Below are 23,240 nucleotides of genomic sequence, written 5' to 3'. Positions count from 1 at the left end.
CAAGTTGGTACTGCGCTAAATAAGACATCCAGGACAGTAACGGGGTGCATGAAACTAACGCTACTCTCAAGTCTATATAGAGCAGCGGGTTTTGCAGAACCCTCAACACGCAGAGGCGTTGCAGAGCACATAGAGAAAATTAAACAGATCGCGGACGAGTGGCATGCCCTATACAAAGCTCGAACACCACGAAAGCGACTAAAATCCAGGAAAAGCTTTCTTGGAACAGTGCAGGATGAATCGCCTGAGTATTTTCCTCTTCTTCAGGTTCAATGGACCGGCCAGACCCTAGACTTTAAAACGTGGAAAACTATGAATAGAATAAGAACGGCAGTCGTTCCAGTAAAATCAAAGATGGCAAAATGGGGAAAAATAGACCAAGATGATGTGAACTGTGACTGTGGAAAACACAGAATATATAACATCAGAAACTGTCCCCATCGATGTACCCTCGAAGATTTGTGGCTTGTCAACAAAGATGGAACCGACGTAGCCCGATACTGAGCCGAAATTTTATGAATGACATATCCGAACACGATAAAGTAAAGTAAGCTAATAACCGTCACACATTCACTATACGGTATCAAAAAATGGTTCCATCAACCAATAAAGAACAATAATAATCACAAAACTATTAGAAAAAGTGGTGATAATCAGGAAATAAAGGGTTGAGGTCAGATGGTGAATTTTCATAAAGACATTAAGCATATAGTGCCTAGATGACCTAACATACAGGATGGTGCGATATGTCATATGACAGTATTTAGCGAATAGAATATGACGACAAAAAAAATCAAACATGGCGGTATACCAAAGGGACTTCAGATGCGTATCTTTGTTACTATCGGGCCAATTGTGACGTGCGAGGTATTAAATGACAAGATTTACCCAATAGAATACAATGAAAAATCAAACAGCGGCATCCATAAAGACTTACGCTTATTTTAATATATATTAGGCTATTTTTTTTGAATACGCAATAACAAATTTTAGAATTAATTTGCAAAACTTATTAAAAATTTATAAACTTATAAACTTATTAAAATACTAATATTACACAAAAAAATCAACTTTTGTGGTCAAGACTCAATGTCACAACTTTTTGATTACACACATTATTATTAAACTTTTGATGTCACACATTATTATTAAACTGATCGAATAAATTCAAATTTAATAAGAGAAAATGTCGGAAGTCGTTTAAAGGGGATATAAATTTTATATTTTTTTAGTTTATCTAAAGGTAACAGACATGTTCCGTCTTTACTTAAATCACTTAAGCGCTGGTTATACAATTAATATTTTTACAGTAATGTCTGTAATTTTGTAGCATATTATTAAAACAGAGCAAATTGAACCAAGATATATTTTTTAGAATGTCCAACTTAAATAATAGTTTTACGTCACACTGTCTAACCATAACTGTATATATACCGCATAAAATACATGTTTGACGTTTGTTTAACAATTCGACATTAAGTATTTACCTACTTCAAATGGGAAAATTGGTACTCATTTTTAGAAAACGATTTGCTTTTTAATAACTCCTAAATACTGGAAAAACCCGTACGATAACATATATCTTATTTATACCCATATTTTAACATGATATTATTATCGAAGTTAATAATTTTAGGAAATAAAAAAAAAATATTTAAAAAGTTATATTAGAGCAAATTAAATAAACTTAGATTATCACATCATCTTTTCCCTGACCGTCCAACACTTCTTCGACCATTTGATGTTTTGTCTAGTGTTATTCTTACTATCATATCTTGCCATTCTGCTAATGTGTTCGCTCCATATCTTTCATTTTGTTTCCCATGTATTTATATATCTTCTTCATTACATGCCCTTTTCGTGTTCTTGCTTCTCTCTCTATCCAGTAGGCTTTTCCCTGATATTCATCGGAGTATTCTCATGTCTGTCGCTTATATCAGTAGTTTCGTTTTGGATATGTCGGGCCCCGTCTCTGCCCTGTCATTCCACGTCTAATTGCTGTTCTATAGATCCTTGCTTTTGTGTGTCTATGCTTACTGTATCATTAAGAGATCCCGCCGCTTTACTTACTCTTAAGACTTGTTGAACTTCTTGAATATCTCAATAGCTGGTCATATTTTTTATTGCCAGATATTTAAACTGCATTTCCTACCTTCTGTTGTCGATGTCGATTTTACATCGTAATTGGTATTTCGATGTTGTCGTATTTTTTGCTTATTGTATTAAAAATGTGCTTTAATCTTTGGAGATCATCTTCAGTCTCTTCTCCACAATCTGTAACCATGACCTTGGCATACTCCTTGTATTATTTCGTCCATTATTGTATTAAATCCTCTCTTCCTACTGGACCAGAATAATGGAAAATATTTAAACAGCAGCAAAAGAGAAAAATATAGGATACTCAAAAGAAAAAAATGAAACTACTTAAATAAGGAACTTAAATATATAGAAAATCTTTCTTAGATCTTTTAGAGAAATAATTCAAAGCATTCTATAATAAAGTCAACATCAACAGAAAAGAATTCAAGGCAACTACAAACCAATGTAAAAGTTCGGATGGTGATCTATTAACAACAAGGAAAGATGTATTGAATCGATGGGTGGAACACTTTAACCAGGCACTTAATATGGACGAAGAAGAAGAAAACCTGAAAGATGAGAGTGATGAAATAAACGAAACAGACAGAACGGGAAGAAGAGCCACCAACGATCCTTAAGTTAAAGATTCAGTTGAAACACTAGCAGAAACAGATCAACCGGAACAGATATCACTTCCAAGTGATTATAACATTGTAATACTTTGTATACACAAAAAAAGGAGATATCTTTAAATGTTCTATCCACAGAGGAATTACGATTCTAAATACAGCATATAAAATATTCTCTACTATACTAGAACTATACAGAACACATCAACAAGATGATGAGATGAGACCAGCACGGAAATTAATAAAAAATGTTGGATCAGAAATAATGCCAAAAGTAACAATTTCAGAGGTAACTACAGTATTGGAAAATATGAAGAGAAATAAAGCTGCAGGAGAAGATAATATTACCACAGATATGATATTAGAAGGAGGTAAGGAACTAATTGCAATTGTAACTAAGCTTGTGGACAGTTGTTTACATCAGGGCAAAGTCCCTAAGAGCTGGAACAACTCTAAAGTAATCTTATTACACAAGAAAGGTGATAGTCGAAAATTGGAAAACTACAGACCCATCAGCCTACTGTCACACATGTTTAAAATACTCACCAAAGTCATAACTACTCGACTAACAAGGAAATTAGACGAATACCAACCATATGAACAGGCAGGTTTTAGAAAAGGCTATTCAACTTCCGATCACCTGTTAACCATAAAAATATTAATAGAAAAATGTAACGAATACAAGTTTCCAGTTTTCCTAGCATTTGTAGACTACGAAAAAGCTTTCGATACCATAGAACACACGGCCGTAATAAACGCAATGCAAAATTGTAGAATAGACAGCAGATATATTAACTTAATAAAAGAAACTATGAACCAAGCTACAGCTACATACTACCTAAATGAAAATGAACACACGAACCCTGTACCATTAAACAGGGGAGTCAAACAGGGAGATACTTTATCACCCAAACTGTTCACCTTAGTTTTGGAGGACGTTTTTAAAAACCTAAATTGGAAATATAAGGGAATAAACATCAATGGCCGCTACCTCAGTAATCTACGATTTGCAGATGACATAATCCTGATAGCTACTGACCTACAAGAAATGCAAACCATGCTTTTAGAACTACATACCGAATCTTCTAAAATAGGACTGAAAATGAATTTAAACAAAACAAAAGTCATGCACTCCGAAGACACCGTGACAATAATAAACGATAAAGTTATAGAAAAAGTTGAAGAATATATATACTTAGGACAAGAAATAATACTAAATAGGGAAATTCAAACTGAAGAAATAAAAAGAAGAAGAAAGTTAGCTTGGGCAGCATTCGGTAAACTGAACTATATACTCAGAAATCAACAAATTCAATTACATCTTAGATCTAAAGTTTTTGATGCATGCATTATTCCGATATTAACTTATGCGGCACAAACATGGACAATCACAAAAAAGAATATGAATATACTTAGAGTCACTCAACACGCGATGGAAAGAGCAATGCTAGGTATATCACTTAAGGACAAGAAAACAAACACATGGATAAGACAGAAAACCAAAGTCACCGATGTAAACAAATGGCACAGATCAATTTTAACCTGGAGACCATACCAACACAAAAGACCCAGAGGCAGACCTCCTATGAGATGGACAGATGATCTGAAAAGGACTGCCGGGAAAAATTGGCTACAAGTAGCGTACAATAAAAAACAATGGAAAGGAAGATTTGAAGAGGCTTATGTTCAGATGTGGACGTGAATGGCTAGACGAAGAAGAAGAAGAAGACTATACTACATCATTGTATAGCACACTACATGCAGAACAAATAATAGGAAAATACGAGGCTGGCTAAGACCAATTTTAGAAAAATCATTGGAATGTGGCAGAGATACTCATCACATATAAAAAAAATAACTGTCAAACTTAATGTGAATTTTGGGATTCTCCCCGAAAAATATTAATTTTTGGCGGTTTTCTAAAGATAATTGTAATTGTGCTTACTAATTATTAATCTTCTCGAAATTTGGTATATTTAAATTGATTATTGGTAAATAAATAAATTTTTATTTATCCAGTCAATGTGAAATAAAAGTTAGCTCTAAGTGAAGAGAAAATATTTCCAACAGAAAACGGACCAGGATCAAATGATTTTCAGTACCCTACAGTGCAGTTTCCAACTGTAATGCAGAACGAGCCTACAAATCTATTACATCCGTATTATCAAGTAAGTCAAATAAATACTCAAGATCCACCATTGTGCTACAATCAACCAACAGTCAACCAAATGATACCTTTTGATAATTATCAACAACAATATCAGGTACAGCCAGTAGTTGCCCAGTAAACCAACTTTTCTCATTCTACATCAAACTCTCAAGCTAACTTAAACTTAAAAAACAATTCAGAAACACAGTATGAATATGATTTGATGTCAGACGAAGAACATGAAGACTCTCAAAATAATAAACACTCATGGCAAGCAATAAGATCAAAACGAAAAAGTTTCCCTTGAAAAGGCCCCGGTTAATAGGGATATCTTCAGTTTCGATATTGGTTTCACCAGGTATTTGAATGTGAATTTTAGTCTTCCACTCTGCCATTATATGCTTCAAAAAGGTCACGAGATTATCATCGACTTTATATATTTTCAATATATCTATAAGCCATTCATGCGGTACTGAATCAAAAGCCTTCTTGTAATCAATGAAGGCAGTAAGAGTCCTTACATCCTTTCTGTTAATGCTCTATGATATTGTTCAGAGCACAGTGTTGGTAGATACGCCGGGCCACACAGGATGAGACCAATTTGTACAAAGTTGGAAGACAAGTAATTGGGCGGCTGGATCTTGGGTGTTATTTTGATCCTTCGGTATTAGATAAGTGGTTCCCTGAGTAAGAAATGATGGTATTTCCTGTGAATTAGAAATAATATTATTAATCAATACTATTAAAAGCTCATGAACGCTCCAAAACTTCTTGAGCCAGAAGTTTTGAACTCCGTCTGGTCCAGGAGATTTCCAGTTATGAAGCTCTTTGATAATGTTCGAGACTTCTTCAGTGGTAAAAGGTTCATAGGGTATATTACTGTAATGTTGACAGTTGTTCGTCGTTTTTTCAATCCATCCAGCATTGTTGTTATGAGTAGCTGGCGTCGAAAGTTGGTTTCCCCAAAACTCATGAATTTTTTTCTTAGCTTGGGTAGGATTCACTTACATTTTCTACAGTGGAATTCAGTTTTCTATAGAAAGCCTTCTTTGCATTCTCAAAAAGTATATTGTCGCATTTACAGTTGTTACTAACTTTGTATCTCCTTAGGCGACCTGAATAAACGAAGAGTTTTTGTTTTAATGTGTCTAGGCAGTGTTGAGCTGTGTTGTTTTCTGGATCATGTTGTGAGTGTCTTGGAGTGTTCAGAATTATTTCTTCAGATCTTTTAATTACTTTTCGACTTCTTACTCCTCGGATGTATTCTGTAATTTGTCCAATATCCCTGCGCAATTATTATTACATTACATTATTATTATTATTATTATTTTGACAAAATTCATTGCCGTACATCATAGCGAACTTGCCTTGCCTTATTATTATTACTATATATTATTTTATAATTTTTATTCTTATCTTCCATTGTTAAAGCAGAAAAATTCTTACGGTATTAATTAAATACGTGTTCATAATTTTCATGTGTCTTAATTTTATTTATAATATTTTTTATAAATATTCTGCGTATTTATCTGGGGCACGATAACCCGGTCTTAACCCGAGAAAACCGCTGTTTATATACAACTCACTTTCATGAGAATTCCCTATGTCGTTACAATTCTTTTAATTTAGATAATGCATTGTGAATACAAACTACTAGGAACATTTGAAAAATATTTTTTAGTTTGTATAATTAACAACACGTGTATCTAAAATACAGAAAAATTCTAAACAGTCTTTATGTGATGTGTAGAGGCGCACACCTCAAAGTATAATTAGATGATTTCCAAACTACAACAAAAAACAATAGATATACAAAGCATACAGCACCCTATAGACCTATTGGCCTACTCCCTGCTATGACAAAGTTACTAGAAAAATTACTTGTAGAGAAGATGGAACCAATTTTGAAAGCAAATCAATTCCTAACGATGAATTTGGATTTAGAACAGAACATGCCTCCATCGAATAAGTCCGCCAGATATAAAAAATATATATAAATTCTTTCAAGATCAAGAATACTATTCTGTTGCCTTTTTAGACATCACCGAAGCTTTGGACAAAGTTTGGCACGATGTATTATTATACAAAATCAGAAAAAGCTGACCGAAGAACATTTTCCTTGTCCTCAAATTTTTCAAAATAGACCATTTCAAGTAAGGTATCAAGACAAAACCACAACTCTACGTCCAATAAGGTTTGGCGTGCCTTAGGGGAGTGTACTTGGTCTGATCCTCTATGTTATTTACACAGCTAATCTTCCCACTAGCAAAATATAACCATTGCAACATATGCAGAAGATATGCTGTTATGTCATCTCACGAAGATTCTGTTAATGCTTCTCAAATCTCGCAGACTCACTTGGATAGGTTATTGGTTATTTCTTCTTGTGTAAAAACCTGGCGATTTAAAACAAACGACATTAAATCTATCCAAGTCACTTACACCCTACGAAGGGGTGCCTGTCCAACTGTGGCATTAATCTTGCAACAAAAAGAAGATGCAAAATATCTGGGTATCCATCTGGACCGACGATTAACTTACAGGACACATATATTTGCTAAGAGAAAGCAACTGAGCTTAAAACTTAGCAAATTGTGCTGGATGTTAGGTCATAAATCACAATTAATAGTTACCAATAATTTGCTAATTTACAAAGTCGTCCTAAAACAGAAATAGAGCTACAGAATTCAATTGTGAGGGACAGAATTCCACTCAAATATTGAAATCCTATAAAAATTCCAGTACAAAGTTCTTAAGATTAACGTGAACGCTCGCTTCATGGTACGTAACTAACAGTGTTAGTGCTCGTGATCTTAAAATGAAATCTGTCAAAGAAGAAATATTATACTTCTTCCAGAAGTATAACGAAGGCATAGAAAATTACCCCAACGCATTGTCTCAACACCTAATTAATGGGACGTCCCGTCTAGCGAAGGTAAAGAAGACATTTTCCATGTGATCTGTCTGTCAGATTTTCAAATCGTAATACTGTTCTGTATTGTAGTGTGGAGTAGTTTGATGGAGTAGTTATGTTTCCCAAACCCAACCTTATATAAGCTAAAGGAAACTGTCATTGGACAGTTTTCCTAAATGTTTTGTTACTTTCATTAACATTTGCATATTGTAAAATTTATGACTATTGATATACTACAAGGCTATTGACTAATACCACTTTTTAGCTTGAAATTGCTTTGAAATATAGCTTGAGACTTGGCGAGTTTGCCACATGCGTAAATCACTAATCTGTTTTGCTCAAAAAAGTCGTTTAGGCGATTGCCCCCGTCATTTCTTGTTCCAAATCCGTAAGTTAGGAATCCGTAAGTAATGCACAAGCTACACTTTCTCGTACTTTGGCGCCTTTATTTCAATATCAATGTAAGATCAATGTAATATATTGTAATAAATTTATTTTGTTGCAGTTGGCAGTAAATGCTACACTTCAGGAGTACCTGGTATATGCAAAAGTGTCACAGAATGCCCACAGGCATTGGACTCGTTACGAAAATTCCATAAACACAATTTTAAAAGATGTCTTTGGGATAATTTGGACGAAATCATATGTTGTCCAGGCAATGTAGAAAAGGGACCTACAGAGATAGATCCCTATCCAGACGGTAGTACGGAAGTACCTACCAAAAAACCTAACACAGACAATAACGGACAATTTCCCAAAAGAAAATATCAGCAAGGTAAGAAATGTATCCAAGAATTTTTATTATTTGGTTAATAAGTACAAAATAACTTTTTTTGACTGTTATAATATTGTTACGGATTTCTGCTAATTCAAGGATTAAGTGACGAAAACGTGATTTAACTAACTTGATTTCAACCAAAACCAAAATCACTAAAATACAAATATCCTAATTTCTAATTATTTTAATACTTATCGATTACAATTCACACAGATATAGTTTACAAAATAATTCCCTAATACTAATAATATTATGTCGCATCGATAGAACAATGGGTGGAATATTCGTAATGAAAAAAGTTTTGCCCCTAAAGTACAGGACCGCACCGAGAGTGACGCAACAATATATTGTGTATAATAATTAGAACAAAGTAATGTAACCAACTATGTCTAAATTTTAAGATGGAGATCAGGTGTCCAACAAGGAAATAGTGTCTCACCAAATATAAATTATATAAATTATATAAATATTAAAATAATGTGAAAGAAAAAGAAACAAAAAGAAAATGGAACTACCTTATCAATAATACCAAATGTATCAACGATCGGTTTTTTATTTGACAAATAACAGTCCATTCTGAATTATTCAATATCTGTAAAATGGTATTCCTAATTTTAGCATCACTTGATTATGGTTAACATTTTCTTTTCATTTATTCCTATGTGATAGTCAGACTTCCTAATTGTATTTCTCCATAATTTTTTATTTGGATCATACCAATATCAATACCATTCATAGACTTGTGTTGAATAAGCGTCTTCCACTACATCTTTTTTGGTATTCCTCTCGTACTGCTTGCAGAAACTTGCAAATCATCAATTCTTCGAATTGGTTGATAACGTGTTGACGTTAAACATATCCTTACCGTCTTAATCTATGCTCTCTGATTTTGCCATCAATTGGTACCACTCCTAGGTCTATCCTTCTTTTTTGTCACTCAGCTCATTCATCTAAGCATTCTCTTTCTACCACATCCATTCGTTGTTCTTTCTTTTTAACTTGACTGCATTTTGTAGCAATTTTCATTTCTGTTTCCTTTAAATTTTTTCACACAATGACCAATATCACACCGATAGCTTACTATGAGACTGATTATAGGCTCAGAGTTTTGTTTTCCGGGATAGATTTTGCGATTTTCCATGGGGAAATATGCTTTCGTAGCCAACATAAACCTTCTATTTATATCAGGTTCTTCTCGGTTATTTGCGACCAGGACCATATAGTGTCCTACATGATCTAAAGAGTGTTATTGTTCCGCTTGTCTATTTGATTTGGTTTTAAAGAGTAATTTTGTCTTATTTGTATTTATTGCTAGCCCTATAACTTCTGCAATTTGTTTAAATTCAACGTAAGTTTCTTCTGCTTCATCTTTTGTGCTGCTCATTATGTTGATATTATCTGGGTACGCTGCCAATTGGGTAGATTTGTTTGTAAGTATGTATGTTATTTCTGCTCACTATTCACCGCCTAATTACATATTCAAGAACAAGGTCCAATTGCTTTACCTTTCTTTATTTTTTGAAATGCTTGAACAACTTTTAATTCATTGCCTTGGCTTTCTACATTCTTTCATCTTTTTCTATTCTCTAACTCCTTTATTCGCTATTTATTATCTGGTACTCGCATCTCGTTTTGGATCTTCCTCGTGGTCTACCTGTTACTAATCTTCAGTTCGTAATTTTCTTGTTAACTGCTTCTGGATCTATCATTTCTAGACGTCCCATTTATCTGAGTTTTGTCTGTCATGTCTTCTTCATTCAAAAGGTCTCTTATTTCGTTCATAAATTCATCATTTATTTTATCAGTTTATTCATCAATTTTCTAAATTCACTATCACAGTGGGTCTGCTATTCTCTTAATTATGTTTTTCTCTACGATCCTTAAACTTTCTTCTTTTTTCTGTGCTAGGCACATTACTTCTGTATCATGTATGATTAGTGGTCTAACTGCTGCTCTATAAATTTTCATTTTAGTATTTAGAGTAAGCTCTTATTTTTAAAAAAATGCTTAAAACTTAAACCCCTAAGAACTAAAAGTGTTCTACCTTTTCGAACTCATGTTCTCCAATTTTTTATCTCTATCGTATTAGCGGTATTTTTTCTGGACCATATTAGGTGCTCTGTTTTATTTTGGTTTATTGCCAAACCCATCTAGGATTCATCATTGTACAACTTTGCAAATACTTTCTTTAAAGTTTTTTAGATTTCTGGTAATCAGTGCTGTCATTAGGGCATTATTACCCTTTTAGTACTGATATGGGCTATGCAGGAGTATTCTGGCTTAAAATCTGCTGGATTGACTCAAAATTCAACTTTGTTAATCTTTTCAGTATGATGATTGTGAGAATTTTTTTTATAACGGTAAGCAAGGTTATTCCTCTACAGTTTTTTCTCAGAGTTAGTTTGTCCTTTTTAGTAAAATTGGTAATGTTACTTACCTTTTTCCAGTCTGCTGGAACGCGATTTATTTTCCATCTTAGATCTTATAATGTTCAAACTATGGGGCCCATGTTTTGTTAGTTGTCTAGTAATTTCGTTAGTCTGTTGTGCTACTATTTCAGCTTGTTTTGCCAATTCTTGAGCCTATGTTTTTGTCTCTTTGTGTCCTACTTTTAACCCTTATATTTATCGCTTTACATGCTCATTGTCTATCTACTCTATTTTTTACAGTTCCTGCTTGTTAGATACCTTTTTTTGTCCCTTTCTTTCGTAATATTTCAAGTTTCATCTGATGTCCATTCTTTCCCCCTTTTTTCTTTTTTACATAATTTTTCCTCAGATATCTTTGTCAAAAAATCTGCCAAAGCTTCCTAGCTATTCATATTGCTTTTTCTTGTTTAAAATTGTCACTAAATATATGTCTTCCTCTGGGTGTTTTTAATTTGTCTAAATTGTGTCTTTGCCTGTTGTTGTTGTTTCTGGGCTTTTCAGCATTACTTCGTTTATAGTTATACACCAACTTCAGTAACTGGTCCTTGGTCAAGAGTCTCGAAACCTCCTTTAAAGCCAAACTGGGTTTCTGCCACCTCTGACTAACGTTTTTTATATATGTGGTTGTTGGTAATGTTAGTGAATACGATTGACCATCAATGAATAAATTAATGAATACCATCAAGGCCAGGTGCTTTGTTATTCTTTAAGGATAAAATAACCTTTTTGATTTAATCTTTTGTAATGATGGTTAGAGAAACTTTATTGTTATAGGAAAATAGTAAAAGCATTTTTCTTATTATTTTAGCTTGTGATGACATTCATACAGAATCTAGAGCAAATATTATTTTTCACATCACAGATGGTGAAGATGCTTTGGATAAGGAGTTTCCACATATGGTAAGAATAAAAAAAATACTGTTTATTGTTAATTTTATGAATATTACAAGATATATAATAATATAATATTCATAATAATACACTACAAGAGCAATAAATTTAAATATAAATGTAAATAATTAAATGATATTAACATTAAGCTACACAATGCATTACAGCCCCATATATGCATCAACGATGATTCTTCTCCAAATGCTCTTGTAGGATTCTTTCTATGTAATTAGCATATCTTAGCCTAACTTTTCTCCATTACCAAGCCAAATTCTCCTTACACTATGTCACATTCTTATACACTCAATTTGTAATTCTTATATACACAATTGTTACTTTTAATGTACTTAATTTTTTCATTAAGAGAGTATACAGATTGAACGAATTTAAAACGGAACATACAATTTAATATATGTCTGTTTGAACTGCATTTGAAATAGTGGACCAATATAAAACTTGGACAAAAATAAATCCATACCCGGTGATAGACATTGTATAAAATATCGTTCAACTATCTGTCTCCTTTAAAGGAAAGAGGAGCTTGCCTAATAGTCAGAGAGATAGAGCCGAAATTTTGAACTGATCAGTAATATGACATTTCTCTATTGGAATATATTCATTGTAACTGGGTTAAGACTTTGCCTTACAGGCGGACGCCCCTCGTGGTAAAGGGGGTGGCTATACAGGGATGAAGTTGTAATTTTTTTCGGAAAAATTAACGATCGATAATATGGCTGAAAATTTGTCCAGAGTAAGATCTTGGTATAACGAGACGAAATCCCAAAGGGCGGACGCGAGAGTGGATACATAAGGGGTGGCGGACAGGGGTGAAATTGCAATTTTTTGGGGAAAAATTAACGATAAGTAATATGTTCGCCATTTTCATGGCTCATTATTTAGCCCCTAAAAACTCTAAATCCAAAAGAGCGGACAGCTGGGTTGGTACAGAGAGCCATAAAACGGGGTCAAATGTACCACTTGCCTGCGCATTTTAGGTTTCGGTAACAATTTTCAAACTGATTTTATTATGATATTTTTATACCGATTGATTTGAAAATTTGTATGCTCACTTCTGTTACTATTCTGAAAAGCGTCAAGTAGAGTTTTCCTCAAAATTTTCCAAAAAAATTTCCGTAAATGAAAATTTTCGTAATTTTTTGAGGTAAAATCTAATTTGTAGAATCCTTTCGATTTTCTGTCAGTTTTACCATGATTTTTTTTCAAAAATTTTCAAACCATTTTTCCGATAAGAAAAAAAATTTAGAAAAACTTTAAAAATTTCGTCATTTTTCTCACTCTGATTGATGTCATTACATTCATCATCTTCGTCACTTTCACTTTCAATAATATCACATTCATTATCTGCTTCATTTTCAATCACTACTTCTCGAACTGATTCTGGCATCTGAGGTCCACTAAACCATTTGAATTTATATGTTTCATCTTCAAACTCCCAATCATGTTCTTCAACAATCAATTCTGTTGGTACTTTTTTATGAGCATTTGTCCAAATATTTGAAATATAATGGGCTCGCAGTAGATGTTGGTGTAATTCATCTTGACATGGTGGTAAGCTTGAAGCATCGAAATTTTTTAGTTTTTTTTTAAAAGGCTCGTTCACATCATGCAACTTATACTGCCGGTTAAATAGTGAAAATCTGACATCGTTTACTTTTCTTTTTAAAATTGTTCTCGTCAGTCCTGTTCCATATAAGTGACATATGAAAGTCTCTAAGGTTTAAAAAACTTCATTACAATCGAAGTCAGTTTCACCAAGTTGGATAAAAGCATCTTGATACTTATTACATTTAGCGCATGCGTCTAGAATTACTGATCTAAATGGAACGCGCATCATTATTATTTTAATATTTTAAAATAATAATGATGCAAAATTAATGTCCAAACAGAATTTGTTAAATTATAATTAACTAATGAAAAAAAAAAATTCAATCAATTTGAAAGTTAAAAAAAATATTGAAAATATCTACAAAGTAAATTTCAAAACTTAAAAAATTGATAATTCCACTATTAAATTGATTTTTATTAATAATTATTTGTAAAATGTTAAAGGAATTCTACAAACTGAATTTTACCTATTGATAAATAGAAATAATATATTTTGTATTTGATTATTAATGTAATAATAAATCAAATTTTTCTTATATCTGAACAACCATTATTTATGCAATATAAATTTAAAAACCTTTTTATTGTAATAAAAAATAAGTAAAATTACTATTTGTTATACCAAAAATATTTAATAGTTAACATTATAACATTACTTTAATTTAATAAAATATCAAATATCAAATAATTTATTCAATTAAAAATTAATTCGTAAAATATTTATATTTAAGAAAAAAATGTGATTTGTAAAGTAAATATGACTTTAGTTTGAAAAAAAAACATTATCATAATATCAGTTTAAAACTACAAAATATTCTATAAAAGATTCAGACGATGACGTAGAGTTTTATCAAAGGTTTTAGAAAAGTTTTTCTAAATTTTTTTTTCTTATCGGAAAAATCGTTTGAAAATTTTTGGAAAAAAATCATGGTATAACTGACAGAAAATCGAAAGGATTCTACAAATTAGATTTTACCTCAAAAAATTACGAAAATTTTCATTTACGGAAATTTGTTTGGAAAATTTTGAGGAAAACTCCACTTGACGCTTTTCAGAATAGTAACAGAAGTGAGCGTACAAATTTTCAAATCAATCGGTATAAAAATATCATAATAAAATTAGTTTGAAAATTGTTACCGAAACCTAAAATGCGCAGGCAAGTGGTACATTTGACCCCGTTTTATGGCTCTCTGTACCAACCCAGCTGTCCGCTCTTTTGGATTTAGAGTTTTTAGGGGCTAAATAATGAGCCATGAAAATGGCGGACATATTACTTATCGTTAATTTTTCCCCAAAAAATTGCAATTTCACCCCTGTCCGCCACCCCTTATGTATCCACTCTCGCGTCCGCCCTTTGGGATTTCGTCTAGTTATACCAAGATCTTACTCTGGGCAAATTTTCAGCCATATTGTCGATTGTTAATTTTTCCGAAAAAAATTACAACTTCATCCCTGTACAGCCACCCCCTGTACCACGAGGGGCGTCCGCCTGTAAGGCAAAGTCTTAACCCAGTTACAATGAATATATTCCAATAGAGAAATGTCATATTACTGATCAGTTCAAAATTTCGGCTCTATCTCTTGGACTATAAGGAAGCGATAAGTGGTTTGACAGCATAATAACTGCTTGTGTAGTCTAGTTTTCACAGTGATTCTAGGCAACCTATTTGGGTGGAGTTTTAACTTGTTCTTGAATGAATTCAGAATCCAGCAGCCCGCTGAAGTATTGGATTTTTATAATATAATTATTTGACAACCTTTTGTTGCCCAACCACCTAGAGCGGAGTTGAGCCGAAATACATTGATTTCGTATGTTCCGTTTTAAATTCGTTCAATCCGTATATTGTAGAATGCATTCTTCGTTGCTATCTGAACTACAAGCGTAAACTTGAATTATATTTAACTTTGATTGAGATGTTTTTAATTTAATTGTCATAATTATATCTGATAAATTTTAACTTGAGGATTAAAAGGGTTAAAAGGGATTGGGATGTGAGAAAGATCTATGATGTATTTTGTATATAAAGGATCTTCTTCTTCTTCTTAGCCTTCTGTCGTCCATGTTTGGACATAGGCCTCTCCCAACTCCTTCCATCGGTCTCTATCCTGAGCAACATATTTTTAATTTGTTCCGGCTATTCTTTTAATGTCATCAACCCATCTCATCTGTGGTCTTCCTCTTGGCCGTTTACTTTCGTAAGGTCTCCAATGTTGTATTGTAGTATTCCAACGTTGGTCTTTTTATCTAGCAGTGTGGCCCGCGAAGCTCCATTTAAGTTTGGCAATTTTTGTTGCTATGTCCTCGACTTTTGTTTTGGATCTTACCCAGTCATTCCTCTTTTTATCTGACAGTCGTATACCTAACATTGCTCTTTCCATTGTTCTTTCTATTGTGGCTAGTTTATTCATGTTTGCCTTGGTTAGGGTCCAGGTTTGACATCCATATGTCATGATAGGAAGGATGCATTGGTTAAACACTTTGCTCCTCAAGTATTGGGGTATTTTGCGGTTTTTAAGTATCCAATTAAGCTTTCCAAATTCTGCCCATGCTAGTCTTGAACTTCTAGTAATTTCCGCACTTTGGTGTTTTTTGTCAAGTCTCAGGATTTCGCCAAGGTAGATATATTCCTGGATTTGTTCTATCTCACTGCCATTTATAGTTATACGTCTGGGGTCATCTGTATTTGTCATTATTTTTGTTTTTTTCATATTCATTTTTAGTCCTACGTATTGTGAGTTGGCTGCTAGTTCTCCCATCATAATTTGCAGTTCCTCGAATGTGCTCGCTATAATCACTATGTCGTCAGCGAATTGAAGGTGGTTTAACTTGTTGCAATTAACGTTAATGCCATAGGTTGACCAATTTGTAGTTTTGAAGACGTCTTCTAGGGCTAGGTTGAAAACCTTTGGCGATATTACGTCTCCTTGTCTCACTCCTCTCTTAATGGGGATGGGATTTGTATTTTCGTCTAGTTGTACTATCATAGTTGCATTTTCATATATATTATGTATTAGTTGCCTATATCTCGAATCTATTCTACAATTATTAATAGCTTGTTCTATGGCCCACATCTCGATACTATCAAACGCCTTTTCATAGTCGACGAAGGCAAGAAATACGGGTAGTTGGTATTCATTTGCCTTCTCCATCAATCTTCTCATTGTCAGCAGATGGTCTGATGTACTATATCCTTTGCGGAAGCCAGCCTGTTCAACCGGTTGGTAATTGTCCATTTTGTAGGTTAACCGGTTGTTAATAATTCCCATAAATAGTTTGTATACTTGACTGAGCAACGATATAGGTCTATAATTCTGTAGATCACATTTGTCCCCTTTTTTGTGTAAGAGTATTACTAGACTCTCGTTCCAGTCTTTAGGGATCTTGCTATTGTGGAGACATCTATTAAATAGCTCTGTTAGTACAGGGATTGTTAATGTCTTGCTTGTTTTCAAGAGCTCGGCAATTATACCGTCGTGTCCTGGAGCTTTATTATTTTTTAGCTCTTTTAAAGCTCTTTCTATTTCGAATCCTTTTATATTCAGTAGTACTTCTGATCCCAGGTTTTTTATTTTTCTTTTGACGTTCTCCTTTGTTGTTTCATTAGGCTGGCCATGCGAGCTGTACAAGGGTGTGTAGAAGTTTTCGACAATATTTGTTATTTTATATTTGTCCTTCTCTTCCTTATTGTTGGTGTCTTTAATTTTGATGATTTTTTGAACTCCCAGTGCGGGTCTTAGACATTTTAAGCCTCTGTTGTTTTCAATGACTCGCTCTATTAAGTTCTCATTCCATTTTTGTATGTCGCGTTTTAGTTCTTTTCTAATTGTTTTATTAAGTTCTCTGTATTCTTGAGTATAGCGTTTGTTTTGCGCTAGTAGTTGTCTTCTTTCTGTCATTAGTTGTTTAGTTTCATTGCTTATTTTGCCTTCTTTAATCCTTGTTTCCTTTGCGACCTGTAGTCCTGCTGCGAGAAGGTTTTTATTTATGTTTTTATTAATCTCGTCAATTTGATCTTGACGAGATTAATCTTTTTTTTTTAATCCTTTTTCTCTCTTCTTTCATGTTAATATTTATTTTTGCTCTAACTATACGATGGTCACTACCCGTTGTTACATTATTTATTGTTGTGACGGATATATCCTTATTTTAATTCGAATCACAATTTTATTAAAAAGATAAATATATCTCAGATAGAAATCTATGAAAAGTGGGAACCAGAAGGTCATCATATTCTCTATGAAATTTAATAAAATTATCTTTAATTTAACTAAAATAATCAAAAGGGCGTTAGTGTACTTACTAAACTTTACTTTGATTTTCAGGTAGCTCTTGGCTATGAAGATAGCGATCTTCCTCAGGGAGAACTCAGTTGGAAATGCGGTGCAACTCTAATCTCTCCCAATTTCTTGCTGACAGCAGCCCACTGTGTATCTAAAGAGAAACCTTTAAAAGCCCGTTTGGGAGTAACGAAAATCACCGATAGCAATCATCAAGATATCGATGTTAAGAGAACAAGAATACACGAATCTTACGATCAGTTAGGAAAACACGGTGATCTTGCCCTTGTCGAGTTAAGAAGAAATGCCACTTTTTCCGACAGAGTGAAGCCAGCGTGTTTATACTGGAAACATGACGATCCTCTAGGACTGCTTGTAACAGGGTGGGGGAAAACCTCTGTCTGTAAGTATTATGTTGTCATTAGACTTTTACTTTAAGAAATGTTATTAGAATTTTATCTTAAGAAAAAAATGCTCATACTTTTTACTTTTAAAATTTTTAGATAACGAAGATGATAGAAGTATAATTTTACAAAAAGCCAGATTGGTTCCTGTATCTGTTACATCTTGTAACAATACGTACTCTACTAGATCTCTGGGTATTCAAACAATCGAAAACACACAAATCTGTGCTTTTGGAAATTCTTCCGACGCCTGTTGGGTAAGTTTATTTTAATTATATTAGCAGGTTCGGCATTGATTTAGAGTGAACTCCATTATCTATTCTTACTTAAAGAAATGTTATTCTCTATGCCTTTTTGTCAAGAGTGTTCTTTGTTTGTACCACATCTTGTAGACTAGTAACAGATTTAACATCAAAGGTTTATACAGAATACAGGCAAGCACTTATAAATTTCTGGGAAAGCAATAAATAATAGAGAAAGCTTAGAGGATGATATCAACAAGAGAAAAGCTCAAAATTAATTTTTTTTTGTGGACACAATACAAAAAAAGAAATTGACAAGTAAAGGGAGTATGGGAGTCTCAATCAATAGGGAAATAAGCAGATTTCGAACACTGGATAAACAAATTCCTGAATATAGTCTGGTATGAAGAGGAATAGTGGAAAATCCACAAGGAAAATGAAATTCCTGTATTTGCCTATATAGGTACCATGAATCATAAAAACTATTATTTAAAAAATCCTTTATAAAAAGTATATTTATTCTAAAATTGCCCTTTCAGGTTACATCACAGAACGTTTTTGGACTAATAAGTGCATCATCATTGCAGTTATGAGGTATACGTAAGGGAAGCCACTAAATAAGAGGGTAAAAACCCTTTAAATGGTTGGCAACCACCTTTGAGTATTGCGTTGCCATGATGTAAATCTGTTTAAAACGGCGGGCGTAATTTCGGCCGGTAATCCCTTGGCCTACCTGCATAAATCAAGGGGTACCATTTATGACAGGGGCAATTTCGGCCGAGGGGTTGATGTTTACGATGAGATTAAAATATTGGTAATTACGCTTCATAGTTTCTGTAAAATATTAATTGTGTATTTATTTGGAAATACCTAATCCTGTGTACCTGTCGGAAATACCTTTAATTTACTTATCTCTTTATTCTAATAACTATGTTGTACCTACTTAAGATTATTCCTTTAAATGTATAAAATTCACAAATAACAGGTATAAAATTATTATAGCTAGTCAGTATTATAACTTATCTTGAAGCTACTAGTCGATAGAAAGCATAAAATATATTATTTGTATACGATGGCATCTGTTTCAGTAATTAAGAGTTCACACGGTTGTGACTTACTAGTTGTAGAAAAGTTTCAGTTTTGTAAACAGGACGTATTAAAAAGTGGTGAAGTACGTTGGAGGTGTATAAAGAAAAATTTAAGATGTTTAGCCAAACTGTACAGTGTTGGTGCGGAATACACAGTTACTAGAAGTGAATTAATCCACAACCACGAGTCCGATGAAACTACGTTGGAGAGAAAAATAGTGACGACTTCATGCAAGCGCAAAGCTGAGGAAGACATATCGGAGAAACCTTCAAAAATTATTAAAAGCGTTCTTTCAAATCATTTGCCAGAGAATTTGTCATCGATAGATGTCAGTCTAATAAGAAGAAATTTGTACAACAGCCGCCGTAAGCTCTTACCAGCCCTGCCTAAGGATATTCACGATGTACATTCTGTACTCGATAGTTATGGACCGAAAACCACAACAGGTGAAAATTTTTTGTTTATTAACAGCACAGCTGATAATATCATTGTTTTTTCTTGCCATACAAATATAATAAGTTTATGTAAAATGAAAGATTTTTACATGGATGGCACATTTTCTTATTGTACAAAATATTTTTATCAGTTATTTACCATCCATGGACTGGAAAATGGGCATTATGTTCCTCTTTTGTATTGTCTGTTGCCCAATAAGACCAGTGACACATATATGAGACTTTTTCTGTTGGTAAAATCTAAAATTTTTGAACTTTATAATATTGTTTTTGAACCGAAGGAGGTATTTGTGGATTTTGAAATCGCAATTCATAACGCATTAAAAGTTGTCTTTCCCAAAACCAAACTAAATGGTTGTAGATTCCACTTGCACCAGGCGTGGTATAGGAAAATACAATCATTAGGGTTAACCCAAATGTATAAAGATAAAAACTGCGAGGAAATCAAATGGCTTACTCATACTTTTGGGCTAACTTATTTAGACCCCTCTGAAGTTGAAGATTGTTTCATATTTGATCTCATGTCATACAAACCGGACCATAAACTTATAGATAAATACGCAGACTATTTATTAGAAAACTACATAGCGCCGAATCTCATTTTCCACCAAATATATGGGCATATGAAAACCCATCAATTAAAAGAACCACAAATGCCTGCGAATCATTCCATTCGCACTTTAATTCTAGTTTTTATTCAAGTCACCCTTCTATATTTATTTTTATAGAAAAATTAAAAGATTGTCAGATCGATGCATATTTAAAAATAAAAAATTTAAATATTCCAGCAAAAATTAAAGACAAACAAGTAAAAAACAATTAAAAATTAAAACGTCAATAAACGTATTTTAACCTTTAATTGTGGCTTATTCCCAGTTAAATAGTAATTAATTTAAAATGCCACAAGAAAATAGCTTCAGAACAATATTAAAAAACTAAAATTTATCGAAAACATGGTAAATATGCTTCGATCTGACAATATTTCTAGAATTAATTTCGTTAAATCTGTATCACATCAAAACGTTTTTTAAAAATTTATAGTTTACTTAATTTATAGAAATAAGTTGATGTAATAATTTTATTGAAATAAAGAAATATTTTAATATAAAGCATTCTGTTATTTTATTTGATTTGCGGCCGAAAATACCTATGAGATAAGGAAGCAACTGAAAACCTCCGGCCGAATTTACCTACCGGCTTTTAGTACCTGCTCTTTTTCCGGCCGAAATTACGTCCGCCCGTTTAAAACTACATTATTCAAATTTTACAACCAATATGTATTAATTAACAAAGTTAACATCAATGAAAGGGTTTTTACCCTCATGTATATCTGGTAACTGCACTGATAATGTACTTATTAGTCCGAAAACGTTTTGTGATGTAATCCGAAAGGGCAATTTTAGAATAAATATACCTTTTATATAAAAGTTTTATAAGGATTTTTTAAATAAAAGTTTTTAAGAAAAGTCCATTACGAGACAATGAAAGAAAAACTCTATAAGATGGGCATTCTTGAAAATGAAGACTGTGGAAATCTTTAGTACTTAGTAGTATAATTAGTATATTTTCTTTTAAACTAAAATTGTATTTATATTTTAGGGTGACTCGGGAGGTCCTTTGCAAATCAAAGAGAGGACAGGAGCGTTTTCAATTGTTGGAATCGTATCCTATGGAGCAGGCTGTGGTGGGAAAATCCCTGGTGTATATACTCGAGTCTCTCAATTTGTAGATTGGATCGAAAAATATGTGTGGCCATGACAAATAAAGTAGTTGATATTTCTGGATATTGTTTTACTTAATATATCATATCATATCATATATATATATATATATATATATATATATATATATATATATATATATATATATATATATATATATTATATATCACAAACTATAAATCCCTTTTTTTATGTTTCTTGTTGAAATAGGTAGCTGTTTTGTCGTATGTTGACACAAGATACCTATCTGTAGTTTTACGGCATTAATTTGACCAAACTTGATCTGAAGATGTTCTAAGAATGAAAGTACGTGAACAACATTTATATATTGTTACATTATATTTGCGATCTAGGTCAGTCGTTGGCAAATCACGGATCGCGAGTAACATACGGCTCTTTGACACCTTGGCTGCTAATATTAATTATTAACTTGCATTGTAAGAGACGAATAAACACTTTTGCAAAATGGGTACATTTTTAGAAATCAAGAATAGGACAGATAATCGTTTGCAAACATGTCATTAACCATTGTCAATAAAATAGTTTTTATTCTTGGACTATATAGTTAAAATCTCAGATTAATGACGGCCGATTTTATTAATCTAAGGTTAAAGTAATATACACTGCCGAGCATAAAATTAGGGTCACCCTGTAATTTGAAGTTATTTTAGAAATTATTATTCTCTTTTAACTATTTTTGGTTGTAGCCCAGTTGACTAATTGCTTAAAGAAAAAAACGTTTTTATTCTTCAAAGTTTATTGAAAGTTAAGTTAAGTTTTGTTGAAACAAAAGAAATCTTAAGAACTGCTGTAGTGAGTATTCTTTCCTCTGGCAGTAATATTGAGATTTTGGATCACATTCTGCGGAAGATTGTTCCTTTATTATACCAATATGTCGCGAAGCTCTCTTGTATTTTTGAGGGAACATGACTCCGTAAACGTCTCTTCATCTCATTTCACACATGTTCAATGAGTTTGATATCTTAACTGCTAGCCGGCCAAACAAATCGTTTGATTTAAACCTTGTCAAGATACTCAGTAACTATCCGAGCAGTATGGGGCCGTACGTTATCATGCATAAATATTGCATCGTCTACAAGAATATTAATAAACAGCAAAACATGGTCTTCTATAATCTGTGTCTGGTACCTAAAAGCAGACAATGTCCCATTCCTGATAAAGACTAATTCTGAGCAAGCGTCAAAAGACATGTCTCCCCATGTCCCTTCCTTCTTAGAGATCATCGTACATTTTGTTTTCTTAATGTTCAGTGAAAGTCCATATCTCGGACTCTCTTCTGTGACTCTATTCGTTAACTCCTGGATGGCTTCATAACTGTCAGCAAATACCACCGTGTCATCCGCTTATCTGATGTTACTAATACATTCTCCGTTAATTCGAATTCCGGCTTCAACATCTCAGAAAGATTTTCTCAGAATATATGTTAAACAGCAAGGGTGATAGTATACATCCCTGTCAGACCCCACGCTTGATTTTGATATCATCGGATTCTCCTGCCACTGTACGGATAGACGATGTGTGATTCCAGTAAAGAT

At 33.0% G+C, this 23,240-nt stretch overlaps 1 protein-coding gene across 1 annotated transcript in view; it reads left to right on the top strand.

Moving 5' to 3' along the window:
* Positions 1-21,745, top strand: part of LOC140437781 (trypsin-1-like) — a 39,159-nt gene extending 17,414 nt beyond the window's left edge. The window contains exons 2-6 of the mRNA XM_072527505.1: positions 8,277-8,546; positions 11,787-11,878; positions 17,819-18,176; positions 18,277-18,434; positions 21,563-21,745. Of these exons, the coding sequence (XP_072383606.1) occupies positions 8,277-8,546; positions 11,787-11,878; positions 17,819-18,176; positions 18,277-18,434; positions 21,563-21,721 (1,037 nt within the window). The 3' untranslated portion in view covers positions 21,722-21,745. The remainder of the gene's footprint in view (positions 1-8,276; positions 8,547-11,786; positions 11,879-17,818; positions 18,177-18,276; positions 18,435-21,562) is intronic.
* Positions 21,746-23,240: the final 1,495 nt, after the last annotated feature.

The sequence above is a fragment of the Diabrotica undecimpunctata genome, chromosome 3 (genome assembly GCF_040954645.1).
Source record: "Diabrotica undecimpunctata isolate CICGRU chromosome 3, icDiaUnde3, whole genome shotgun sequence".
NCBI lineage: Eukaryota > Metazoa > Arthropoda > Insecta > Coleoptera > Chrysomelidae > Diabrotica > Diabrotica undecimpunctata.
The sequence above is the reverse complement of the archived record's forward strand: the minus strand, read 5'-3'. Positions and strand labels throughout refer to the sequence as shown.